Source organism: Lissotriton vulgaris, chromosome 6, assembly GCF_964263255.1.
Source record: "Lissotriton vulgaris chromosome 6, aLisVul1.2, whole genome shotgun sequence".
Classification (NCBI taxonomy): domain Eukaryota; kingdom Metazoa; phylum Chordata; class Amphibia; order Caudata; family Salamandridae; genus Lissotriton; species Lissotriton vulgaris.
Genome location: NC_141694.1, coordinates 306,924,327 through 306,950,682, shown reverse-complemented (window position 1 = coordinate 306,950,682; position 26,356 = coordinate 306,924,327). Strand labels below are relative to the sequence as shown.

The window sequence follows — 26,356 nt, the reverse complement described above, 5'->3', positions numbered from 1 at the left end:
GATATAGTCCACATCATAGATAGAGGGAGGCAGGCAGACGCCTCCACATGAAAGCTCGGCTCGTCATGGGCTCGAGGTTTCAACAGGACCTCCAGGTGAACCAGAGCCATTTCATAATCTCCAGCTTTCAGTGGCTTGCCCACCTCTGTTTATTTGTGTATCCCTAGTGTGTGTTTCTTTACGTTCCAAGCATCAGCACAGTGATCCGGGTTTGTAAAAGAGCCGGATGTTAGATGGGCACATCGTGGCACAGAGCCCAAGGGGTTAATATACAAAGATGTCTGTACATCTGTGCACTTGTCCCATGTTCACTTGGGTGCATGCTAGTCTCTCATTCATGCTTGACGGGAACGAGGCTCGGTCTGCCAGAGTCTGGCGGGGTGATGACCAGCGTCGTGTATTCCATAACATTGTAGTGAGCAAGGAGTTGTGGACCTGGCAGCAGTACAATATGCAATTATGCTTTATTGGCACGGCACGTGAGTTTATCAGTGTTGCCTAAGGCTTAATGATTCACAGGTACTGCTACAGTTGTATCGCTTCCGGTCGCCCCAGAGTCACCCCATGATGTTTTTTTCCACCTGATACGCCATGTTGCTCATCTTGGCAACGAGCCCCGTTGCCTCTGAGTTTATAGGTGAACCTCTCAGGTGACCTCATTGCGTGCCCTTATTTCTTGTAATGAGTTGTGGATGACGCACAAAATCAGAAGCTTGAGCACGTGATGGCTTCATTTACCGTCTATATGAGAAACAAACACCTACAGACAGTATGTCTGGCAAAATGCCTTGATTTCTGCTTTTCGCACATTCATTTAATTCTACTTCGTGTTCAATCATTTCAATACTGTTTTGGATGTATTCTGAAAATCCTGCGTTAACAATGTAAGAAGAGTCATCTTGAATTGTATCACAGACCACATTCCACAGCTGTGTATTTCAGTGATTTATCACTGAATTATAGACAGGCACCGTGAATGCGGGATTGTTTTTTTTACATAGACAGCACATAAACGAGAGCGAAGCTCGAGTTGTCCATGAAGTTATCTACATCAATTAAGTGTAGATGTTACCAAACCTTTTAGAACCATAACCCCCTTTTTTAGAACAACAAGAATTCGCGCCCTACTTACCTCTAATGGACTTGAGGAGGGCGATTTTGTTATTGTAACTAAAGCATTGTTTAGTAGCGCATTGTCATTCACAGACGTCACGCTTTCCATTGAAATGAGCGCTAACTTTGCACAGACCCATAGTTTTACTATTAAAACTATACTGCTAAATAAGTGGTGCCGCTGGCTGCCTATCAGGAATCTTTTAGCCTCCGACTAGAATTTATGGAGGTGGGAGGAGGATGGCATCATTAGGTCTGGGTTTTGGAAACGCATCTGTCAAACAGACATTGCTAACAATATACAGTGAGTGGGCTTTGGGTCTTCCCTGTTCAACCACTGGCTTTATTTGACCATTGGCTTTAGACTTTGTCAATTACTTATTGGATAAGCCCATCAGAGTTGATTTAACTCGCCCCTAATACTATTGGCTGTTCAGGTGTATCATTCTGCTCCCACTTGGGTTTTTGCTTTGAATTCCAGGAGGGACTACTTTACACCACTAGCACTTCCCGTCCTCCCTTGCTGGCTCCCTCCTGTGTATCCTGCACTAAAGTTAAATCTGTTAACATGTAAAACACAAATCTTTTGACTTTGTAAATGCTTGTTTTGTGTTATGATGCTGGTCTTGTTATATATAGGATAAGATGTATTTTTAGGGCTCTGCTGTAGCAGGTGTGATATGAACAGAACACCAAGGCATATATGGATTAATTAAGGCAGTATTGTTTTCTGAACTGTCCTCTCTATTTAAACACCTACATACAATTCGATGTAACTATTTGCAAATTATATGTGCTGGTTTTATTTCAGGCGTGAGACATTGTTTTCAGTGTAAGTAAACAATGTGAATTTGACTGGTTAACTCCTTCGGCGCTTGTGATGGAACCGCTCCGTCACCAGCCTCGGTCGCGCTGTGCTGGTGACAGAGCGGTTCCGTCACGGCCCGCTCGGCGCGCCTGCGCGGCGAGTTCTATTGAGTGGGCGGGCCCGTGACGGAACCGCTCCGTCACAAGCACAGCACGTCCGAGGCTCGTAACGGAGCGGTTCCGTCACGAGTACGGGAGCGCCGCACGGCCCCCCTCCCCACTAGCGCTGCGGCGGAATAGCTGCCGCAGCAAAGGAGTTAAATAATACTAGTAGATACCAGTAGTCATCACTAAACATAAACAATAGTTTGAAGATTATAATAGGATTTACAAATCGGAATGTGTGGAAATAGGGTTTCTGTGAACATTTATTATGAACATTTATTATTTGTCCATCACCAAGTAAAGTGTCTTGATTTGTTCTGACCTATTATTATCTTTGGTTCCATCACACGTGAGAATTTGAAAAACAAAGGGGCTTCGTTTTAGCTTTCCTAACTGCTGAATGCATATGTTATGTTATGTTGATTGTGTTTTGATATAGCGCGTGACTTGACCCGAAGGGACATATCGGTGCTTTATCAGGCAGGAGATGAGAGGGTATCGAGGGAGCAGCTAGTTAAAACAGCCTAATTTTTTTGACATGTTTTTAAAATCTGAAAAACTAGGACATGCATGAATAAACAGAGGGAGCTTATTCCTGTGAAGTGTGGCGAGATAAGAAAATGTCTGGCCTCTATATTTAGACATGCAAATTCGTCGAGGATGTACAGTAGTTGATTTTTCGATCGTGATTCTTGTCAGGGATATATAGGGTAAGTATGCCCAGGAGATATTTTGGGCCTAATCCTGACCTAGATTTATAAATGAGGCAAAGAAGTTTAAACAAGGCTCTCTTTGGAATGGAGAGCCAGTGGAGTGCTCTAAGTATGGAGGGTGACGGAGTATGTGGAGACAGGTTGTTAACCATTCTGGCAACGTTGTTTTGAACAACCCACATTTTGGCTACCAGAGATTCATTTATGGCAAGGAACAGAGCATTGCTATAATTCAGGCGGTTGATGATTAATGCCTGGATTAGTCTCTTCCAGGACCTCAAAGAGAGCCACTGGAAGACTTTCCTATGTATGCCAAAGCAAGTACTGCAGATGGAAATGAGCTGGTCTTTCATGGACAGAATGTCATCCAGAAGTATACCCAATTCCTAGCTGTTCTGCTGGGCACAGGGTATGGACCATGTTTGGTGTGCCACCAGTCATTGGACCAATAGAGTTGGGCTTTACCAAACAAAAGAATCTCTGTTCTGCCCCCATTTAATTGAAGACAGTTGTGGGACATCCAAATGGCTATTTTCCTCATGCAAGCGACAAATCGCTGTTTGACTTTCTCCATGTTGTGCCCAAATGAGATAACCAGTTGAGTGTTGTTAGCATAGGAGAGTATTTCAAACCCACAGGACTCTATCAACTGGGCTGGGGGGGGGGCACATAGATCTAAAGAGCGTGGGGCTCAATGAGAAGCCCTGAGGGACCCCCTTGTCCCCAGTCAAATGCAGCACCCTGGTTACCAACCTGCTGAAGATGTTGTGTTAGAATAGAATCAGAGATGGTATCGAACTCCGCCGAGAAATTGAGCAAAACCAACGTGTCAAGATTTCCAACATCAAAGGATAGCCTGATAGTATCTGCACACACTTGTTCCTCCCTCGTTTGCAGCTTCAAAAAAGAAGACCCAGGGATAAGCCAGAGTCTAAATATGGAAATATTTGAATGTCTTGAAAATGGAGGTTGTTAACAACCGGGACTAGTAACTTTGTAAACATTCTCTGAGAAGATGAGAAGCTGATCAGTAGTGCCTTGTACTGGAAGTGATCCTTCCCTCTGCAAACCTGAGGAAGTTCTCTGGTGCTGAATGGACTGGTTCATGAAAATAGTCATCCTGCAGGTCCAGCATTGCCAAAAAATCTCCTTTGGACAACATTTGAAGTGGTAGTATTCTGAATAAATGTAGCAGACATATTTGTTTAGTTTTTTTAAGTCTAGGATTTGACTTAACTTTCCTTGCAGTTATGGAACAAAGAAGATTATTGAGTAAAACCAAATCTTATCTGTGAGTAAGGTACTTGGGTAATTGCTCCCTTGCACTTCAAGTCCTGAATCACAGACACTAGTGCTTGTCACTTTCATTCCATTTATTTGGAATTGGGATCATTATGAAATGATTCTTTGGAAGCAAATCCTTGAAATCCATAGCATATCCTTCTTCCACTATCTTTAAGACCCAATTGCCTTGGACAATCTCTTTCTTGTGGGAAGAAGTTCGATATTCTGCCTCCCACCTGCTCCTCCTTGTAGTAAGGTTTTCAGATTTTACTGGGTGGCGTTTTGTGACCAGGATTTATCAAACAGTGCGGATCCCCGGCCCGAGCCCAGCCTTTATATGGACATTTTATGTCTTGGACATTTTGCTTTGGTTTCTTCTGAATAAATGATATTTTTTCAAACAGTGCTCGAAATGGATCATCAAGTCATTCAGGTGTGTGCCAAAGAGTTGAGGACCTAAGAGGGGAAGCTTATGTATTAATGACTTCTGGGCTTGTTCTGTGTTCCATGGTTTTAACCATAGGCGCCTCCTTCCAACTATTGCTGCATAGAATTCTTGGCATTGCTGCCCTGGTTTTTGTTGAAAATTCAACACTTCTCTGATATCATACAACATGTCCTGCAGTTGGCGACATTGTACATGCTTTTTCGATTTCCTTCATCCAGATTCTCATAAGGATTCATGTCTTTCCTCTGCCTTTTGTCTTAAGGCTCTTTCATGACAGAATTGACTGCATCCTTAATAAAGACTTTCATCTGAGGCTAGGAAATAGCAAGCATTTCTTCAGGGCTATTCTTTCTTTACCTCTGCACACTTCCCAGATTCCATTATGGCTGCTAAGACGCCAGGCTGAGCATTGGCTTGTTTATATAGTGTTCCTTAGCAACAGTCCTCATCTCGCGAGATGAGATGCTCTGCTAAAAGGACTTTGCCTAATTAGTGAGACGCGCGCGCAATCGGTAGGTTCTTCACCAATTGGGACTACCCTTCACAAGGTGACCACACGAGAAGAAAATTCCTGAAGCGCTCCTTGTCACATACCTGGGTTATCAAATTGCATTACTGTTATTGCACACGAATACATACTGTCTGCTGCCTTTTAAAAGCAAGGAGTAAACCGACTGTGGGTTACTGATAGTTAAAGGCAGACATTGGTGGATCTGGAAATGTCTTCATTTGGGTCCCTATATATATATATATATATATATATATATATATATATATATATATATATATATATATATATATATATATATATATATATATATATATATATATATATATATATATAGACCCAAATGAAGACATTTCCAGATATATATATATATATATATATATATATATATATATATATATATATATATATATATATATATATATATATATGTATTTCTATATTTCTATATATTTTTGTGTATTTTCATTCTTGCTTCTCAACATGGTTATATCTTTGCATTGTTGATTTGCTTTACAGCTACCGGATGTTTGAACATATTAAATGGTTTCCTATCACTGCTAATTCTTTGCTCACTCTGTATGTCGCCTTTAGTGCACAGTACTCTTCGTTGGTGCCAGTACTTATTCAGACTAGTTTTGTCATTTGGGAGCTTCACTGCATTTCATCATTTTTCTGACTCCCTCATTTAATGGTGCTTACACCCCCCTCAGCGCTGCCTTTCCCTTTTCAGCTTGCATGTGGGTTTACTTTATTTAGCCCCTTTGAAACGGGTTGACACTAATTATTTCGTGTGATTAGCAGTCGTATTGTTTCTTTTGCAATCAACATTTTCCTACTCTTGTGATTAGTATATTTCTTCTCCATTCCTTGTAAGTAGAGGTCCCCCTTGCTATGCGTGATATTACATGCGCACATATTTTTGCAGGCCCCTCCCACGAGTCTGCACGTTTGAGTTATCAGCGTGGTGATGGGTTCCGCTCCAGTGCATGAATTGCACTACTAGGGAAGCAGCGTTTTCTATGCCCCCATCTCGCTTGAATTATTTGACCATTTGGCGTTCTCCCTGATCTTCATACCCTCCTTATATACGGTCCATTAATTGTGGATTTATTCCCCCACCTCCAAACTGATTTGCTCTTGTGCTGAAACTCAACATTGACTGATGACTTACTAGTTTCTTCAACTGAGCTACGTTTTCCCCTCCCCCTTTTTTTTACCCCCTTATCCTTTCACCCCATTTTGTGTAAGCTAATTCATTTGGCATTGTTGATTTCTCTTTGTCCTATTGCTCTACATTGTGTTGTTTGCTTAGATAAACCTTCCTGTCTTTGACGGTTGGTCATATGTATGAATTCCTTTGCCTATGTTTTCAGTTAGCTTATTTTCATACCTGGTCTGTTTGCCTGTTTGGGTTTGAGTGTGCCTTTTGGCTCGCCTATTCTCAATCGCTCCTTCATTGTCCTAATTCGAATAGGTTTCATCGGCGCCTTTGGCCGGGACGTATCTCTCTATATTTAGTTTTGTGCACTTTAGCAGAAGTCTTTAGGGTGCTTTCCCCTAAATGTCATTTGTCAATCTGTCCTGACGATGGCTCTGGTCAAGTAAACCATTTGGGTTGAAATGTCGATGTATTTCTTAGTATGGACTGCCTCAGTTGATTGAACACCTGTTTCTTACATTTGAAACGCTTCAGCTGATTGAAAGATCCTTCACATGTACTGTTCCTTAAATGCAGCCTATTAATTTTGTCTTCATGTTTTTCCTAATTATTGTTTTGTACCAGAGTGTCACCAGTTTTTCACTCTCATCACACTTTTTGCACTGTGCTGCTGCAATTCATTCTGAATGATCCCAAAGTCTCAATTTTGTTTACTCAACTTTGTGATTCTGACTCACAAAGTTCAAGTTATTTATTAATTCTCTTTGTTGTGGGCACTGGCTTATTTTACCATTTGTACTTTTTGCTACCTTGGCTTGTCTTTTTTTTTCTTTTTTCTTCCCCTGAGTGAACCTATTGTTTCATATGTTAGAGACAGCCAAACACATTTCATACAGATCATGCATGGGTCACAGGACATTATTTAAATTATGGATGGCTGTACAGTATTCTGCCAGTCCTTCAGAGGAATGATATGGTGTCTCAGAAGACACCACCGTGACTTCTCTGAAGGCACTGAAACTTTGCTGTGGGCAGCCATGTTCAGTGCAGCAGCACAGTGAAATTGCTAACCTTTTCCATGCATCAGACGGCCGCCGGCGTCACGGTGGGCGTGTGTGGAGGACAGCCGCTGGCCGTCCAGACTGCGCATGCGTCATTTTTTTCCTCAACTCGGCGGAATGTCCGCCGCTGCGAAGCGGTTAATATTTCAACAATAAATTCCCAGAGTGGGAACAACAACAAATAATGTCCCTGACAAGCTGGGAGTTTTTTCTGAGAGTCTGTGGGTGTGGGTGAGGGTGAGGGTGTTGTTAACCCTTTTTCTTTGTGGGCCCACTAGGCTTTCCCTGGCAGCCCAGAACAGGAAACAATGACGTTGTAATGTCTTCTCACAAAAGATTGGAGAGTCTGTCCATAGACCAACAACCCGATGGAAGTTGGGCCATCAGCCAATGCTTTCTTCCAGTAGAACCAGCATTCATTCTGCCATGGAACACATGTTGGTACTCCAACTTTAAATAGAAGGGCAAATGTGGTAGTCTACCACATTTTTGGCTGTGTACTCTGCCCACCAAACTCTAAAAAAGTACCTAAATTGGGCCTCTTTCATAAATTGACAATAAAACATACATTTTAACAGATGAAAAAAAAATGAGAATGCTTTCGGAGTGAGCACGAGTGAAGGAGCAGGTCAAAGAAGGGCAACAAATGCAATATAAACAAAACTAATAAACAGGAAAAAGAGATAAAATAGACTCACGCATAAGAAGATAAATATAGCATGCAGATGGAAGAATCCTTTCCTAAAAGAAACTAGTGTAGAGATAGGTAGATAATTCTAGAGAGAAGATCTGTTCTGGGAACTTTGGAGTATCCAAGCAGGGTAGATTCACCCTCCAGAGAACCCTAGAATGCGATGCGACCTGGAGCTATTCTTATCAGATACACAGTTGGTGATGAGGAGGGTTTAAACAGAGTCCTGTAGTGAATCTACATTATTCCGTTTGGCCACACCGGAGCTTGCATAGTTGAAGGGAGGTCTGTGTGAAGAATGGAATGCTGTAATACTCAGTGAGGGGATCTGGAAAGAGCAGGATTCTACTAGTTTATTGACGTGCGCTTGAAAATTGAAAGAAAAGTTGAGCCGACAACCTAACCATTGGATACCGAGGTAAGAGAGAGAAAGATGCCAGCAGTAGAAATACAAGACAGACAGGATTCCATCAGATATGAGTGAGATGAAGAGAAGCACAGGAGAAATACTTTTATTTTTACTTCACATACAATATTTAACAGTTTGTATAAGGGCACTGCTTTAAGTGTGAGCTCTCCACCACTGAAGGGTCTCTTAGGTACTGTTCCCTGTTAGACAAATGTCAACTTTTTTTTCTGTGCCTCTCTGAATCCCAGGGATTTTCCCACTGCACTGCCTCACACTTTGTGCTTCTCAATCGTACAATATATCATTTGTCTTTATTTTCCTTTGTCCACCATAAGCGATACTGAAATAAGCTTGCATCATGTACTTGGTTCTTAGTCTGGGACATACTGTGAGACTGTGCTAGGAGCTGGAGATTTAAGGCAGCCAGAGACAGAGGGTTACCATCGCTTCTGTGTAAATAGCTTGACTGTGATGTTGCATCTTCAGACATTATTCTGATTGAAGATCTGCATGTTGGTATTTTGAATGCACGGTAAGTAGTGTGTCAATAATGAGCTTGGCAATGATACTGATTTATGTAAATTAGAACCAGGAAGCCTCCAAGGCAGCGTGAGGCCACCTAAGGTAATCCAAAAAATCATCCGACGTGCAGTGTGTAGGGGACACCGAAGTGTTCTCTAATGCAGCATCATGTCCTAGATGATGTAGGACTTTTCGGGTTAAAAACATAGTCTCTGGTGGAAGAAGAATGCTTGGTTGCATATTGCATGCTTCTGTGTAGCGGGCCAGGTCAGTGTTTTCCTTTATTTATGGTGTGTTTGTTGTAGCTTGAATATCAGTGGCTGATCTGTTTGGCAAACCCTAGTAAACAGCGTGTGTCCCACCAGCATCAGTAGTTAATTCTAAGTGGAGTATTTCTTATAAGCTTGCCTTCTGATGTTTCTCAGGACTGAGGGTACTGTAGCACAGAGCTTGTGTGCAGAATGACTCCTTAACCTACAAATGGCTCAGATTTGTAGTAAGAAATTGCAGTATCCCACATCAATTTAGACATTGAATGCAATATTTGTCACTAATCAGTAGAACTGGAATATGCAATTTCGAACATTAAGGTAAGGACAACGCCTAAAACCAGGTTTATTTGGTTGTGCTAGAATGGGTGAAAGTCAGAAGTTGAGGCCAACAGTGATGGAGTGCGAGCCGGATTCAGGGCCCAGGTTAGTTGAGCTGGAAAATTACCTTCTAAAGTCCAGTGCGAAGAGTTCAGTTTGCGGTGCAGGAGGCCACAAGGAACAGGGAAAGTGTCACGGATGGGTGCTGTTGTAGCGTGCAGAGCAGGCTGAGCGTCGCAGATGGTTGACCTTTCAGCTGTAAGATCCTGTCGTGCATCGCGGACAATCGCTGCTGGAGATTCGCTGTCATCGTGGGATTATTATACTATAGCCCACAGTGCATATCTTCTATTACTTGTCGTCGTTGTAGTTCGAGGAGTCTGGCTCACTGGAGGTTCCCGTTGGTGGTTGGTACGGACGGCAGATCTTGGTGTGGAGAGGCCCATTCATGGTTGGGAAGAGCCCAAAACATCAGAATTCATCCTTTTCTTTACGGAAGAGTTCAACTGATGCCTTATCAAGGGCCAGAATCTGAGGAACAACTCTTAGGGATCAGGAGCTCACTCCAGCAGAGGCCAGCAGCAGGGGTCAGGCAGTTCCAGTTGCAGGTTAAGTGCAGCATTTCTGCTAGCAGTTGCATGGAGTTCTTTGGAGCCTGTTATGTCCCTGTAGCTCAGAACAGGAGGTAAAACAGCTGACCCTTGAGTCACTGCAGTCTGGGATGAAGGGTACAAATCAAGTCTTCCTTCCCAACAACGGGGGCAGGCCTCTAGCAGCAGGGCGTTCTTCTTCTGTAGTATCCAATCTAGTCCAGGAGTGTACTGGAGAGTGGGTCTGAGACATCCCTTTTTATGCTTGGTGACCACTTCAAGTGCCAGAATCTTCTGGAGTTTCCCCCTACAGAGGTGTCTGGAATTTGCTACCCCCCTGCCCTGATTCAAGTCATTCTGGGGGCGCAGTAGGCTGGTGTTAACTCCATTTTGTGTGAGCTGAGATAGCGCCTTTGAAGTGCAAGTGTGGTAGGTGACAACGCTCCACCCATCAAGTAAGAGATGGCCCCATCCAGCCTACACTCAGACCTTCCTTTGTGATACGTGTAATAGCTACACTTAGTAATAAGGCCCAGGAGCAGGCTGCAGGAACTAAATGGTTAGGACAAGAAAAGGCCAACTTTCTAAAAGTAGCATATTTAGAATTGTGATATTAAGTCCAACTTTACTATTAAAGAGAGTTTTACATTTCAGTTCCTCAGCCACCAAACATTACTTTTCTACCAGCTCCCAATCAAGAGGTATCACTTATTAAACGTAATTAGGTAACCTAATGTTATCATATGGGAGAGGTAGGCCCCACAGTAGTGAAAAACGAATTTAGGTGTTTTTCACTCTCAGGACATATGAAACCTACATGTCCAACTTTTTAAAAACTCACTACCTGCACTATTAGCTGTTTAGGACCTACTCTAGGGGTGGGACCTGCATGTTTTAAAAAGGGTGGTTTAGGCTTGACAAAAGGCTTTTTTTCTAGGTCGAAATTGCAGTTTAAATTTGCACACAAGGGATCCAATGTCAGGCCCAAGATATGTCTAAAAAGGCTACATATGTAGGTGGCACAACAAGTGCTGCAGGCTCCCTAGTAGCATTTAGTTTATAGGCCCTAGGTACATGAATTATCACTTTACTAGGGACTTACAAGTAAATTAAATGTGCCAATTGGGTTTAAGCCATTGTACCATGTTTAAAGGAGAGAGCACAAGCACTCCCGCACAGCTTAGCGGTGGTTAAGCGTGCTTAGTCTTAAAGCCAACAAAAACGGGTTCAGAAAACTGGATGGTGAAGGCACAAGGTTAGGGGATGACCCTGCAGAGATGGCTAAGTCCAACAGATATGTTTTGCTCTTCACCTTCTCTGAATCAGACCTAAGCATTCATCGCTTTGTTTTACTTTTTTTTCCAGACGCAGACCATGAATTACGTGGGCCAGTTAGCGGGACAAGTATTTGTTACAGTAAAAGAACTTTACAGAGGACTGAATCCTGCCACCTTGTCTGGATGCATTGATGTCATTGTCGTACGGCAGCCAAATGGCAATCTGCAGTGCTCCCCATTCCATGTGCGCTTTGGGAAAATGGGGGTTCTACGTTCTAGGGAGAAAGTGGTAAGTAAACAAAAGCAAAACTGTTATATTTACTGTACTTTGTTTAACATTGTGTTACTTGTGTACTCCACTACATTTTATTTGGTTGGAAGATGTTTGCCATCTTTTATTTGTTTGAGGTAGTGCAGAATATGAAGGCTTTTCACCAATATCCCTTCAGGATGCAGCAAATCAACACTGCTTGGGTTCAAGACCGGCCCCTGTCTCTCAGAAAGATTCTTACCTCTGATTTAATCTATGTCTCACCCAGGTGCAGTGAGCATATTTTTCTACTCCAAGAGGTTACAGGAACATTCATAAAATGAAAACTACGTAGTCACCTTTACCAAGTTGGTTTTCCACTTGTGTGGGTGTCAACTAGGTCGATATACTGATGACCCAGACATGTTATCAATTGGGGTGCGAGGCAACAGTGCTGATCCTCATTTTGAGTGCTGCCCAAAAACTGGGACTCGAGTTGCAGGAAAATTCTGCATGCCTTGGGGTTTTCCTAGCTCGAATGTCTCCAGGCAGAAATGTTTGCAGGGAAAATGGTTGGAACTAGGCAAAATGTAAAGAATTTCTGAATTTAAGTGGTCCATACGAAGAACACTGTCCTCCTACCCAAGCACAATCATGTATACCCCTGATGAAATGAGTCCATCGGCTTCACAGTCCAGATCCATTCTCTGACTTAACGGAGAAGCAACGACTAGCCTTTGCAGGGCGAAAACCTCTGCTGAATCCCAGTAAACGTATTGACTGATCTTCCCAATAAACGCAGGGAAATTGATCCTGTGTAGTAACACAGCGCCTTCACATATTATACTATCTTTATGTCCGCACTCGGGGCGCATCTCCGCTGTAAGGGTGGACATAAGGATAGTACTCGTAAATGCACTTTGTGATTTCCCAAAGTCGTAAGCTTGGACATTCGGCCTAAGTTTAGACCAAATGTTTTCGTCTACCTTTGTGAATTGGCCCATAGTGTCTAAACGATACCAGCGACCTTGCTATTGAATGTCTAATATTTCTACCCACGCATTACTCTCACACACATTATCGAGGCCGCCACATCCACAGAAGTAGACTCCTTCTTTCCCAAGCTCAAGAGCTTCTCTGCTTGTTCAGTGTAGAAGCCCACATTGGTGGTCATTGCCACCAGTGTAAGGAGAGGCCTTATGATAAAGCATGCCACCGCCAAAAAACTTCATGCGAGGTCGCAATTAATTACCATATGTCTTTAATACAAAAGGAGCGTGTACACCGACATAATGACTTGTTTTTTACTCTTCAAATTGTATGCGTTTTAGGTGGATATCGAGATTAATGGCGAATGTGTCGATCTGCACATGAAACTGGGAGACAACGGAGAAGCTTTTTTTGTCCAGGAAACGGAGAATGACCAAGTAAGGCAATGCTTAGTTTGTAAATGGATCTGTGAATAATGCTGCTATTGTGTCACAGCAAAAGTAATGGAGAGTTTAACTGTCAGTTCAGAGACTTTTCAGCACAAGACATTCAGGTTCAGTGCGGTAGAAGAATCACCTCACACGTATGGATTAATAAAGGCGCAGTGGAGGCGGTTCCTGTACCCTCCAGGGTTTATCTACTGATGGAGTAATTATAGTGATTCAGAACCAGCTAGCTGTGGGTCATGGCAGGTAATAGGTAATTTCCAAAATTGATGCATAAGAGGAGGGGTTGATGGAGAGTGCTTTTCAATTGACTCCAGGGTTTTTGGTATGATGCTTTTCCATAAACTCTTTTAACTCTTTGCCGAAAACCCCCATGGGTAAGAGTTGCAGAAGGATATGAGAAATAGTGTGAATTGTGTACTACAGGTAAACACCTTAATAGTAGCCAACACGTAGGTTCGTAGGAGTAGTTTAGGGAGGATAAATAGTTATTTTAATTTATCTATGTCGCTTAATTTTTGGTTAATGCGCTATTCTTTAATTCCTTGGCTTGTGGTTCTGTTTGGAGGCTGAGTGTGCAGACTGTTGCCTAGAACTTGTCTGCAAGTAGTAAGTCTTCACACAGACTGTTTCAGAGGGTGTAATGTGCTTTAGGTCTATTTAAATTGATGACGAGGGCAGAAAATGGAAAGCAGGAGATTAAGCATAAAGAAAGACAGGGTTGTTGTTACTTGGCTTCCGTGTCTATGATATCACTGAAAAATATACTAATTAGAAGTAAGCATGCTATAGAAACTGGGAAACTGTGCGCCCATGTGTGAAACTTGCCACACAAAGCTTTAAGAACGTCTGCAGTGTATGTGAGTTGTACGCAGGTGAAGTGGAAGTGAATGCTGGTGCACAGACTGAAGGGTGCAGGCATTGGGTTGGAGAAAGGTCTTTAATAATTGTGTTTGTGATGGAAGTTTAAGTACTGATTGGAGAGCATCCAAATAGGAGGCTGGGAAGCCAGTGATTCATGCATTGTGCAATGGTCTGGGCGAGACAACGCTTACAGTATTGAGACGGAACAGGCATGCAGGGCTCTTGCCAACATCGTGATGAAAGATGTGCCTTGAAAAGCAAGTTTGTTTCTGATTGGTGAAAAAGAAGATGTGGCATCAAGACTTAGGACATTGGGGAAGCTGGGAGGGTGTTTGCATTCCGATGGCAGTCTGCATGGGCACCGATGGTTGTGGTGGTGTCATCAGCTCAAATCTCATCTTTGGCTAACTGAACTCCTTTTGGCCCATCATCCGAGAGAATGCTGCTTGTGCATCAGTGCTATTTCCAAATAACAAGCACATGAGTGGAACACAACTCACCCCTGCAACCAGGCACCAATTTGCCACATCATTTATGCAGATTTCTTCCTCTTGTAAATTCCATGCTTACACTCTCAATTATCAATTATCTGATGATGACCATGCAGATAATATTGGGTTGAAATGCTGGCAGCATACCTGGCAATTAGACAAGAGCATTATTTGTCTAATTCGGCATACTGGATTATTGAAAGCTGATGTTGTGCCACCATAATTCTTTACTATATGTTGGTCCTTTGTCTTGTCTAGGACATTTCATGTTGGGTTACAAATGTAAGTTCCAACCTGACAAGTCTTATAAATCATTCAAATCGGCCATTGCCTCTCGACCGTTCTACGATGTGTTGAAAATTTGTAATCCTGATTCACCTGAATTCACTTTTTTCTCAAGTGTGCATCATACTAGGTCTAGAATTGATTATATATTGGTTAGCAAATCTTTACTTCTCTCTATTCAGAAATCTGAAATTGGATCTATTTTTATTTCTGACCATGCCCCTGTATATGCTACATTTGATTTTTCCCTTACCTCCTCCAAGTTTAGCCAATGGAGATTCAATACCTTTTTGTTATCTGATCCAGTTTTTACCAAGGAGGTCACTGCATTTATTAATGAGTTTTTTTATTTTAATGACCCTTTAGACACCTCTATTCCTAATACATGGGATGCCTTTAAAGCTGCCCTTCGTGCCTTTGTTATTTCCTTTGTTTCCAAGAAGAAAAAAATTGCTCAAATTAAATATGAAGAACAACTACGTCACCTTAAAAACTTAGAGCATGCATATTTTACTTCTAAAAAATCCACTGCCCTCCATGCCTTAGTTGCAGCAAAAACAGAGCTTAAAAAATTAGTATTTATTGACGCTTCTAACATTTTGCTTAAAATTAAATCTAAAAATCATGGCGGTCAGAACAAAGCTGGCAAAATGTTGGCAAATTATCTCAAGGTTAAATCTGAGCGTAAAACTGTTGGCCCCATCCTCAATGAATCAACTAATAAACTTGTGTCATCTGATGAAGATATTGCAGATGTCTCTCATAATTATTATCGCTCTCTCTACTCAGATGATACTTTTCCTTCTGACCAGAATGTCGAATCTTTTTTTGCTGGTCTTCCTTCACCACCGTCCCTTCCTGATGAATTTGCTGAATTAGAGAAAGATATAACCCTTCAAGAAGTAACTACTGCCATTCGTGCTTTGAAGAAATCGAAAGCCCCTGGCCCTGATGGGCTTCCCGTAGACTTTTATTCCAATTTTCATTCCAGTTTTGCCCCTAAGCTTTTACAATTTTTTAATTCCTTCATTGCTGAAGCTAGAGCTTCGGGATCTTTTATGGATGCATTAATTTTTATTATCCCTAAACCTGATAAGGACCATTCTTATTGTAAAAACTACCTTCCCATTTCATTAATTAATTATGATTGCAAAGTTTTTGCTAAGATCCTTGCTTCCTGCCTTGATAATATCATACCCCTTTTGATTAAAACAGATCAGGTTGGATTCGTAAAAGGTAGAGGGGCATCTGATAATGCACGTATGTTCACTAACATTATTTCCCTTAGTAAGAAATGCAAACTCCCACTTGCTGCTCTTTCTTTAGATGCGGAAAAAGCATTCGACCGAATAAATTGGCAATTCATGTTTAGGACTCCCCAGTGGTTTGGTTTTGGGCCCTCTTTCATTTCTTATATTAAATTATTATATTCCTGCCCTCGTGCTAGTATTTTTGTCAACAATCAGTTTTCTAGGTTTTTTTCATTGTCCCGTGGTACCAGACAGGGTTGCCCCCTTTCCCCCTTATTATTTATTTTATGTCTTGAGCCATTCCTAGACGTTTTAGAACGAATTCCTTGATTACTGGTTTTAAGTTTTCCTCCAACGAAATTAAATTGTCTGCCTATGAGGATGATATGTTGATTTATATGTCCAACCCAGTTGATTCACTGCCGCACTTTATGAATGAAGTCAGACTTTATTCCTCTATCTCTGGTTATAAACTTAACTTATCTAAAACGGAAGTCTTGCCATTGAATTCTATTTGTTATCAATTTATGTTTAGTGATACAGAATTAACCTGGTGCCCTTCCAAAATTAAATATCTGGGTATTTGGTTTTCCCCAACCCTCACTGATACTCTCAAATTTACCTTTAACACTTTGATCAACAAACTTCAATCCCTCCTCCTTACGTGGTCTCCCTTCTTTCTTTCATGGTGGGGCAGGCTGGACACTATTAAAATGATGATTACTCCCCATGTGTTATATACTGTTTCTATGCTTTCCGTTAAAATCCCCAATGTATATTTTTCCCGAATAAATTCAATATGCACTAAATAAGCACCCTCGTATTTCTCTGCTCAAACTCACTCGATCGAAACATGAAGGTGGTGTCAGATTTCCTAACTTTAAAACCTACCACTCCGCTTTTTTAATCAAACAATCTTTTTCATTAGCCCATGATTTCCTGGACTTGCCTGTACCCACATGGGTTCTTTTTGAGCTATCATTATTGAATGGGTTTTCTTTTAAACATGTTCCATTTATGTCTAACTGTTCTTTTTTGACCAAATACCCCATTTAAAAATATTCTCAGACTCTGATTTCCACTACCTTCTTCAAGGATTTCACCCCCCCTCCCCCACAATGTTTTTTATCCTCCATATTATGGTACAATAAATTTCTTAAGTACAAAGGTAAATCTTCCTACTACAAATATTGGAAAGAGAAAGATATTAGGTTAGTCCATCAATTTCTCCATAACTTTTCCTTTATTCCCTTTGCTGAGTTGCAACTCTGATATCAATTACCTGATTCCTTCTCTAGGGAATACACTATTATTATTACTGCCATACTATCCCATTTAGCTACTTTTTCTCTCCCATCTGATTTTCCCTCTATTACATTGTCTACTCCTTTATATCCTTTATTTTCCTTTCATAGACCCAAGTCTGCCCTTGTGTATACCATATTGTTATCTAATGTTTCAATTCGTTCCAAATCTACTATTGAAATTGCTTGGGAAAAGGATTTGTCTGTTTCTTTTTCCATTTTGACTTGGGAGAAGGTATGGTCTAGGATATTTAAAGTCTCCGCCGCTGCACGCATAACTGAATCTCTATACTTTGTTTATCATAGAGCGATTATCACCCCTGTTAGTATTTGCAAGTTTTCACTTAACTCCTCTCTTTGTTGGTCATGTTCAACTGTTGCAGGAACGCTGAAACATGTATTATTTGACTGTTCTGCTCTTTTCTCCTTCTGGAATTCAATTTGGAATGTTTGCATGTCAATATTTAAGTTTAATATTACTTTATCATTTGTACATATTTTCCTAGGATCTCTATCACTTGATAAAGGTTTATCACCGCCTATTTCTAAACTGTTTGACCTTTTTATTGCATTAGCTTTTAAAGTCATTTTATCAGCCTGGAAAGATAATTCTAAGTTATCCTTGCCTATTTGGTGGAACTTTATTTGTGATGAGCATAGGATTTCTACTGTTTCCTCCTCATCCGTCTCCCAGAAGACCAGCTCCGATCTCCTCTGGCTTCCTTTCACTACTTATCTTTCCTCTAACTCTCCTTTATGTTGAATTCTTTCACATTTATTTTTCTTTCTTCTCTTCTTTCTTTCTTCTTTCTCTTCTCTTTTTCTTTACTTTTCTCCTTCTCCTCCCCTGTTCCCCGCTCCATTATAATTTTATCTAGTGTTATTTAGGCCTGCTGGATTTATCCTACTCATATTCACATTGTGTTTTAGCTATGTCTTATGCTTTGATTTTGCAAAAATTCTAATAAAAATTTCTTAAACAAAAAAATAAATAATAATAATTCATGCACTAAATACAACAAGACCAACTCCTACTTCTGCTTAAGTTCAGGGCAGTATTGAAGGTTGCCACATCCATAGTATATTATAGTTACACACCAATAGACACTAATTAGTGGCAGGTATTCAGTTTATTCATAGATAAGAGACTTGGGGGAGTAGCTGTCACACTTGATAGACAGAGGAAATGCACCCCAGTTCTTGAGTTACCTTCCAAATCAGGGGAAACGTTTACATCATCTCAACTCTGTTACCCTGACTGTTCTGAGTCTAAGTAAGGAAGCAGCACGCCATTATTCCAGATGTAAATATTTACATCTGGAGATAAATGCATCACAGTTGTTTCAAAGTGTAAATCACTGACAGCGACAAAGTCCGCACTATAGAAAACTACAAATAGAACAGTAAACCCTGCTATAAATGGTAGGTGTTTGTCACAGCCACATACATCTCAGCATGAATTGTATGTTCCATCATGTGCACTTTAATAAGGATTCTGACAAGGAGGTCCTTCGGCATCCTCTGTGCTCGAATGATATCATAATCATAACTGGTAACATATGTGATCAATATACAGCAGGCGTATTACACTTCTCTGTGAAAAGTCCACCACCATGTAACCATTACAAAATATAGGGGCTGCTTAGAGCAGATGTAGCCGGTTGAAAAATTGGAGGTCGAATATTCAGTGATAGTCGATTTGGCCAGTAGTTTGTGGCCCACTATAGAGGCGCATCTTTGTTTCGTTGCGTTAGGATGGACATCGCTGTCATACAGGCAGGGATCTCTCTCCCTTCATTGAAGCTGCTGCTGTGGCACTAAGTGCAAATCTAGTGATGGCCGTTCTGCCCAAGCTAGAGACATCAGGTCTATGACCATCAGGTCATAGAGACAGATACCTGTCTCTATGACCTGATGGCCGTCTGGTCAGAGGTTTCTAATGGCAGAGACAGCTTAGGCTCCGTTTTTGGAAATCTAGCACCACCGTCAACTCTGAGTGGAGTTGAGAAGGGTGCTTCTGCTCTGCTCCTATCTCAATAACCCCCTAAGAAATGAGAGAGTGCCTAGAGGAAAAGAGTGATTTTCTATAATTAAAGCAGAGGTGATCAGCTTCAGCCTGAGCGCAGCATGTCTGAAGAGGGACATTATCATCCTAAAGGATTTCACAAACGCAATAAGGAAAAGTCACATCCAAACTCCGCTGCCAGCTTCGGATTTTCAAAAAATTGAGAAAAAGGCAAGCAAAGCCCTGGTTGAGAGTGTGGTTTACCATCAATAATTGCATCATTTCTTGAGGTGGCTCTATGGCTCTCACCACCTAGTGGAAGCTTCATTTCCATAACCCATCTCACTAAAGGCTACCATGTGTGTCAGCTGGATATGTGGGGGGTATAACTCACAATTTATGTAAAGTTGGATTCCAGGAATGTGACAGAAAACAGGATCTTGTGGACAGCTTAACATGCATTGAAAAGGGCACATAAAGTCATACCCATCAGATCTCACAGCAGGAAAATCGACATATCACCTTAACAATGCTGTGTCCATACAGCACAAAATTGTACATTTGCTACATGATTTATATGCACACTGGTCAAGCTTCCTTGTAACAAAGTCACCATGCATTCCTATATTTTCTTGAAAAACCTATCTACTTCTTCTTGTGTTTCTCTTTTTGGTTACATTTGGGGTACATTGCAATCAAAAACAATTTGAAATATCCCTGCCCCTGTCCCTTTTAATGTGTGTAATTTGCAGTTTTGTTTTACCTTCTGTTAGCAATACAATTTGTTTGGAGCCTCCGCCTCTTGCTTGGTTACCCTTCTTTGGTCAAGTAGGCCCATGTTTGACCAATTACATCACCATGCACTACTTTTTTGTACCTATGTTGGCAATAAGCCCAAAGGTACGCCTGATCAGGTGAAATGCAAGTGGTTTGTAATGAATGCTGATCAACAAGGATGTACGCAATACGCAAACCTCCTCTATCCTGGATTACTTCCTTCCATATTTGTAATTATGACTTGTAAATGAAAGAACAGACATTTGGGATAGCGCATAGAAGTCAAATGTGTTTAATGCAAAAATAGCCAGCATGCATTCAAAATAAGCAAGCTAATTTCCTTTTCAGTGGAACAGAGCTTCACCCTCAATCAATTGGAGCATGTAGTGCCAAAATCCATACATTTTGATACAACATTTATAAAAAAAAATTCTCAATGCAAGTGAATGGAAGCAAGAGCAGGTGATACAATCCAAACCTACCCATAGACACTAATGAGCAAGAGCCAGACTGTTCTAGTGGGAAGAATGGCAGATGATTGACGTAAAAGAAACATGTATTGCCAACAAGAGCTGACATTACTCCTTTTTCAAATCCTCACTTCGATGTGCCAACTTCAAAACTAGGCTACGCTTACTAGAATGGTTCCGCTAAAACGTACAGTAAATAACATGGAATAACAATAGAAGAACTCAATTAACATGCATGTAAGTGTGGAATAAAGCTGCGGCTTCAGGGGGCTACAAGCGGGCAAAAACACAAACCATAATTGATTAATAAAATATAGCAGCACATGCTAAGGCACATATGTGAATTTGCATTCGCATAGTACACAGTCAGTCAGTAGTTATATAGGTAAATGAATCTACGCTCTTAGATTATAATTGCCAATGTTTGCTTCCTCTATTGGGGTGGCGAGTATGAAAACCTGATTGAATTCATTATTAAAACCTTCTATAGTTCTTGAGAGTCAAATTGTGTGAGTTGTGTTCTTGTTCTTTTTAGATATATCTTTCCACACTTATATGTTCCACAGTCCCTAAATCTGAGCAAGATCATACTGAAGCATGGCTCCGACCATGCTTCATAGCCAAATTACATAAATTAACCAAGAGAGACAAGCTTTCCTTGGACAATGTGTTCCCACCTAGTCTTATGATACAAACAAAAATCACATGCACATGTAAACGTGTCATTTAAATGGTGTATATTATGATTACTGCCTGTAGCAGGTTTGGCTGCATGTCAAATAAAAATTGTGACACACTGCAATATTAATTAAATTAATTAGATTTTTTCCAGTTGTATACACTGTAACTGCAACGTTAGCAATGTTTGTTAGGATAATTATTATTGCTTAATACAGTAAATAATGTACAGCATACTGAGACAACCTGTTTTCTCCTGAACTAAGCAACAATGGTATGCAATTGAGCCTATTGACGTGCTCGTGAACCATACCAAGAGCACAAGGTTTACACTTCATGTAATCCGCAGCCATAAGACACCGCCTTCCTTTGTGCTGGGTATTTAGATCTCTGTTCTTAAGCACCTGGATGTTGTTAGCTCTACAAACCCCCAAAGGACCATATTCGTTCAAGCTCCATCCAGGCAAATCCCAGTGGAGTCTGTGTTACTGGTTCGTGTGCTTGATGTCGTGAACACATTTACCCTGACAGACGTGGCTGGCAGCGAACTTGGGGTCTGATGTATTAAACGTTTTTCCTATTCTGTGTCTATTGGAAAATGTGTTCGTACATATAGACACTGCTTTTTCCGCTCTGTGTAAACACTTTGCCTTTTCCTCTGTTTGCTCTTGTGAGGGCACGCTCAAGCTCTTTACTTTGTCTTTAAGATAATACTGGCTGCCTTGTATGGTAATGTTTTGTTATCCTAAAGACAGGTTTGAACAGAACAATCAAAGGAATGCTGGCATTTGATGATGATCGTGTCTGTGGCCTGGCATTTACTTGAGTCCCTGATACTGAAATCAAATGCCACATTCATTTCACCCCTTGAAGCTGAGCCAGTGTTTAATTTGAGCTGGTGGTTTCCAGCACTTGGCACCGGCACTCAGTTGTCAACACTGATGGTTCTGACAGTCTGCCACAAGGTGGCACTGTGTGGTTGTTGTAATACTTTATTCGATAACATTTTTTATCATAAAAGTAAGTACATACTGTGTGGATAATGTACAGATGGCCAAAGCAACAGAGAATTATTGATTAAATATACACAAAAAATTACTGATACCTGCCACCCAAGCCATACTTATAGCTTTGGATGCCTGAAATAATCCGAGTTGTTACACTTGTAAGAGTGTGATAGTTCAAAGTAGTGTTGTTACCACGATTTGCAGCATGTGTGGTGCAAGCTGCAGTGAGCCCCTGACCACAAATTAAGCTCTGAGCCATGTAGGCCTAAGTGAAGAACACCAGGCCAGATGTCGGTGTAGGGGAAACCATGAGCAGGACTTTGCTGGCTCAGCTAAATGTCACATTTCACCACCGCTGAATAGCAAGCGACAAGGTCTGGCTCCACGTCCAGAATATACTCATCTTGCTGTTGTCATCATGAAGTGTCTTTCATTTTGTCGGTACTGGGGTCGTCTATCAAGTGCGAGGTGGGAAATTTGAAGGGAAGAGGAGAAAGTGTGGTAAAATATGCAGTCAACAGTAGAAGCAGTCCACAGTAGTTGGGTGCTGGGTCACTCAGACCATCTTTTCTTCTAAAAATTTCAAGATGTGCACTGCGGGTCACTGTCTTTTTTTAGGGGAACATTACTACCAGCTCAAATCTAATAATCTAATATTTGGTGCTGTGGGTACTTTTCTGGGTAAAACTATTATGCTGTAGCCATTTCAGATTTACTAAAGTAATATTGGGCATGCAGGGACTGTTTCTCAACGAAGACCCCCTACCCCCCACCACCACCTCATCAAACCTCATGTCTGTCCCTTTGTGAAACTGATCATAAAGAGACATACACTTGCATCACAGTATTTTCTGAATTCTCATTTCTACGATTGAGATTAGTTCAGCAAAAGATCCCGACTCATACATTTTCAGGCAGCTGCAGACTTTGTTTATTCTTGGACAGATGAGAACTGTGCTGATAGAGTTGGACGTTTTGGGTAGAAAAGGGTGCTTTAAACGTTAAAACCTACAGCAGACACTCTGTTTCAGAAAGACAGAGGAATAAAGTTGCAAGGGTTATGGATGGTAATTTTTCTCTTTTCATTAGATGACCCAAGTGAGATGGGTGAGATGGGTATGTCCACATCTTGGTTTGGTAGCTTGCTGTGCTGTATGACACAAGCAGCACTTGACCGATGAGGCACAACTAAGCAAACACATGCCTGGTATTGCCTCTGTTTCAAAGCCGGTCAACCTGCACTGTCTTTTTGGGATTAGGGCAAAAACCGATAGATTAACACAACGAGCAAAACATAATGGAATGGAACACTCCCAAGAGCAAGTGGCGGAGAATAATTGAAGCATTACCTGCATTGCTTTTTTTGGTTTTTGTGTTTATCTTTTTTGTTTTCCTGAATGGCAATTTAGACGTATATAAATGCAGACAATGGGTAGTTTAGGTCAAGATCATCTGACCATATCCTTTTGCCGTGCCAGTACACTCAGTGGTAGGAAGTAGGAATACAAATTTTACAATTTCTGCTAGTAGTGCTTTGCTTAAACATGCAGTCTCACACATTTCTTTTGTATTAAAACAACTGGTTGTGCACAAAAGAATTACATGTTGCTGAAATGTAGAGACAATAATTGTCAGAGCATTGTTTGACATTGTTCAGATATTGCCGATTAGAACAAGTAAAAAAGGAAGGGGCAGACTTATGATGCCCTTGCGCCTCTTTGCGCCACAATTGCATCACTTTATTTGACGCAACGGCGGCGCAAACAATGCGCCCTATTAACAACGTGACGCATCTAGGAGATGCGTCACGTTGTAAAGCCCTGCGCCATAAGGAGGCGTTCCTGCGCAGGGGAGGGGGTGGTGGTGGGGGGGGGCGTTCCTGCGCAGGAACGCCTCCTGAAAGTGGCTGAGTGAAATCTATGAGATTTCACTCAGTCACTTTCAGGCCAATGCTGCGTCAAAACCCTGCGCCTGCTTGAAGCAGGCGTAGGTCTTGACGCAGCATTGTGAAGATGGGGCACCCCCGAGCCTTGCTGGAGCTGCGTCGCGCTTGCGACGCAACTCCAGCAATGTGCCACATTTCCGGCACAGATGCGTCACGCATCTGTGCCGTTTTTGCACCATGGTGCACCGCATTATAAATGCGGCGCACCATGGGTGGCGGAGCTGTGGCGCACTGTGGCGTACATTAATTGGCGCATCCCTGGGGATGCGCCAGTTAACATAAATTTGCCCCGAAATGTGCAAGAGGTGAGGGCCAAGTAGGGGTGATTTTATAGATGGCGGCAGCACTGTGGAAAGTACTACACCAGGGAAAGGCGAAATCAACTAGCCGCATACCAGGAACAACCAGGGACCTAATTCACAGATCTCTCTCTGTCAGTTGAGTCATAGTCCTGTTTTAGGAGCGAGTTACTTATTTTCCAGGATAGATAACCAATGCACTTAATTTGGGTAGTTATTTCTTACTTCAGGAATAGGTGTGGCTTACTCGTGTCTTTCCAGAAGTAAGATAGCCCTGGAGGTAAGACACAGCTACTCACTGGAAAATATTTATAAAACCAGATCCAGAATAGGAAGCCTTTCGTGGAATTGCATCTCTGTCTCGATGCAAAAAAACAGTGGCTTATGATCCTTGTTAAAGTATCGCACATTTCCAAGGCCCTGATAGAAAAGCAAATCTTGGAAGTTGGAGAGTGTTGGGTCCCGAGGTTGGTTGCTATCTTTTTGTCTTTGGCTGATACGAAGTCCTCAAGGTGTTACTCTTATACTTGATATATTTCATTTTTTAAATATGGATATCAATACGCATATGTCAGTCTAATTGATGTGCTTTTCATGTTTTCCCTCAGGAAATCATTCCTTCTCATCTGGCTACATCCCCCATTCTCTTAGAGGGACTGACTTTAATTGAAGCCCAGTTGAAAAGGAACTCCATAGACAGAGTGAGAAACTTGGATGCTGCTGGGACGGCGCAAGCCTCCACCACCACATACATGTCCCAGAGCGGAACGGAGAGTTCAGCCCTGTGTGGCTCTGTGAAGAAAAGACGGCGGAAGCGGCGCAAATCCAAACTAGACAATATAAAGCGAGACGATAACCGAGATACCACTGAAGAAGAAGATATGTTTCCTATCGAGATGAGTTCGGACGAGGAAAACGAGCCACTGGACCATGGAAGGTACAACATGTTTGTTCTGATGCAGGATGCTATGATCTCTATAATGCAAAGAGGCTTGTATTATATCCATAATCCAGTTACCACTCACCAGATGTCATTTATTGTGTCAGAGGCACCAAGGCATGTGAAACAATATTGTTTGTTTCAGCCAAAAGGGAATATTTTGCAAGAGACATTACCAGATTTCCTCAGAGTGGCAGCCTTGAGTACAACTGCGGCTAGACATCTTTTGTAATAAGGGGAACTGTTTTGTTCCGCAGAAAAATTGACACTAGAGAAGAAACTATTAAAATTAATAAGTTACCCCGGCTGGGTTGACTTGACTTTAACCCCTTCCATGCTGATGACGAACCCCAGCCGTCATGCACTACGGTGCTCGTGTGCTGATGACGGCTGGGGTTCGTCACGGCCCGCCCCTGTTCGTGCTGTTTACAGAATACCAGGGGAATCGCGGCCGCCTGGAAAGGGTTAAGGCCACTCTAGGAATTCAAATGGTGGGAAAGTAGGACTAAATCTGTTTGTTTACTTACCTAACGATTATGAAAAGTCAGGCAAAGCAGGGTTGCTCATATTTGGCCTGGATGACTGCACTGCTTTCTTTTGAGGTTATTCTAGGTGCCACATTTATTGACTCGGTAAGAAATAAAGGGAGGAAGGGGGCGGCACAGATGTCAGAATGGAACCAACCACGATGAGGCCCTGAGTCGCCGCTTATTAGTCTACATATAATAACTGCATTTTATAGAGTGATCCATACCAGTATTGCCATCTCATCTGTCACCACTCTAAATGGTCAGTGCTATTTTAATGGGACTCAGTTTAGTTACTTTGTAACGATGTTTGACCCACGCGTCCTTGCTGGGATACAAACTGTCGACATGCAGGTCAAATCAGACATAAGGCAGCAAACGTTTGAATAGCTGAGCCATCTTGCTGGAAAAGTAGATAGAGCTCCTGAAGGAAATGGAGGTTTTATTCTTCTGTTGACATGTATTTGATAAAATAAAAGTTAATTTGT

At 41.6% G+C, this 26,356-nt stretch overlaps 1 protein-coding gene across 7 annotated transcripts in view; it reads left to right on the top strand.

The window, feature by feature from the left end:
• LPIN1 (lipin 1) overlaps positions 1-26,356 on the top strand; it is a 512,424-nt gene that overhangs the window by 369,590 nt on the left and 116,478 nt on the right. For all 7 annotated transcript variants that reach the window (XM_086926320.1, XM_086926321.1, XM_086926319.1 and 4 more), the window contains 3 exons: positions 11,429-11,629; positions 12,922-13,017; positions 25,010-25,338. In XM_086926320.1, the coding sequence (XP_086782446.1) occupies positions 11,429-11,629; positions 12,922-13,017; positions 25,010-25,338 (626 nt within the window). The remainder of the gene's footprint in view (positions 1-11,428; positions 11,630-12,921; positions 13,018-25,009; positions 25,339-26,356) is intronic.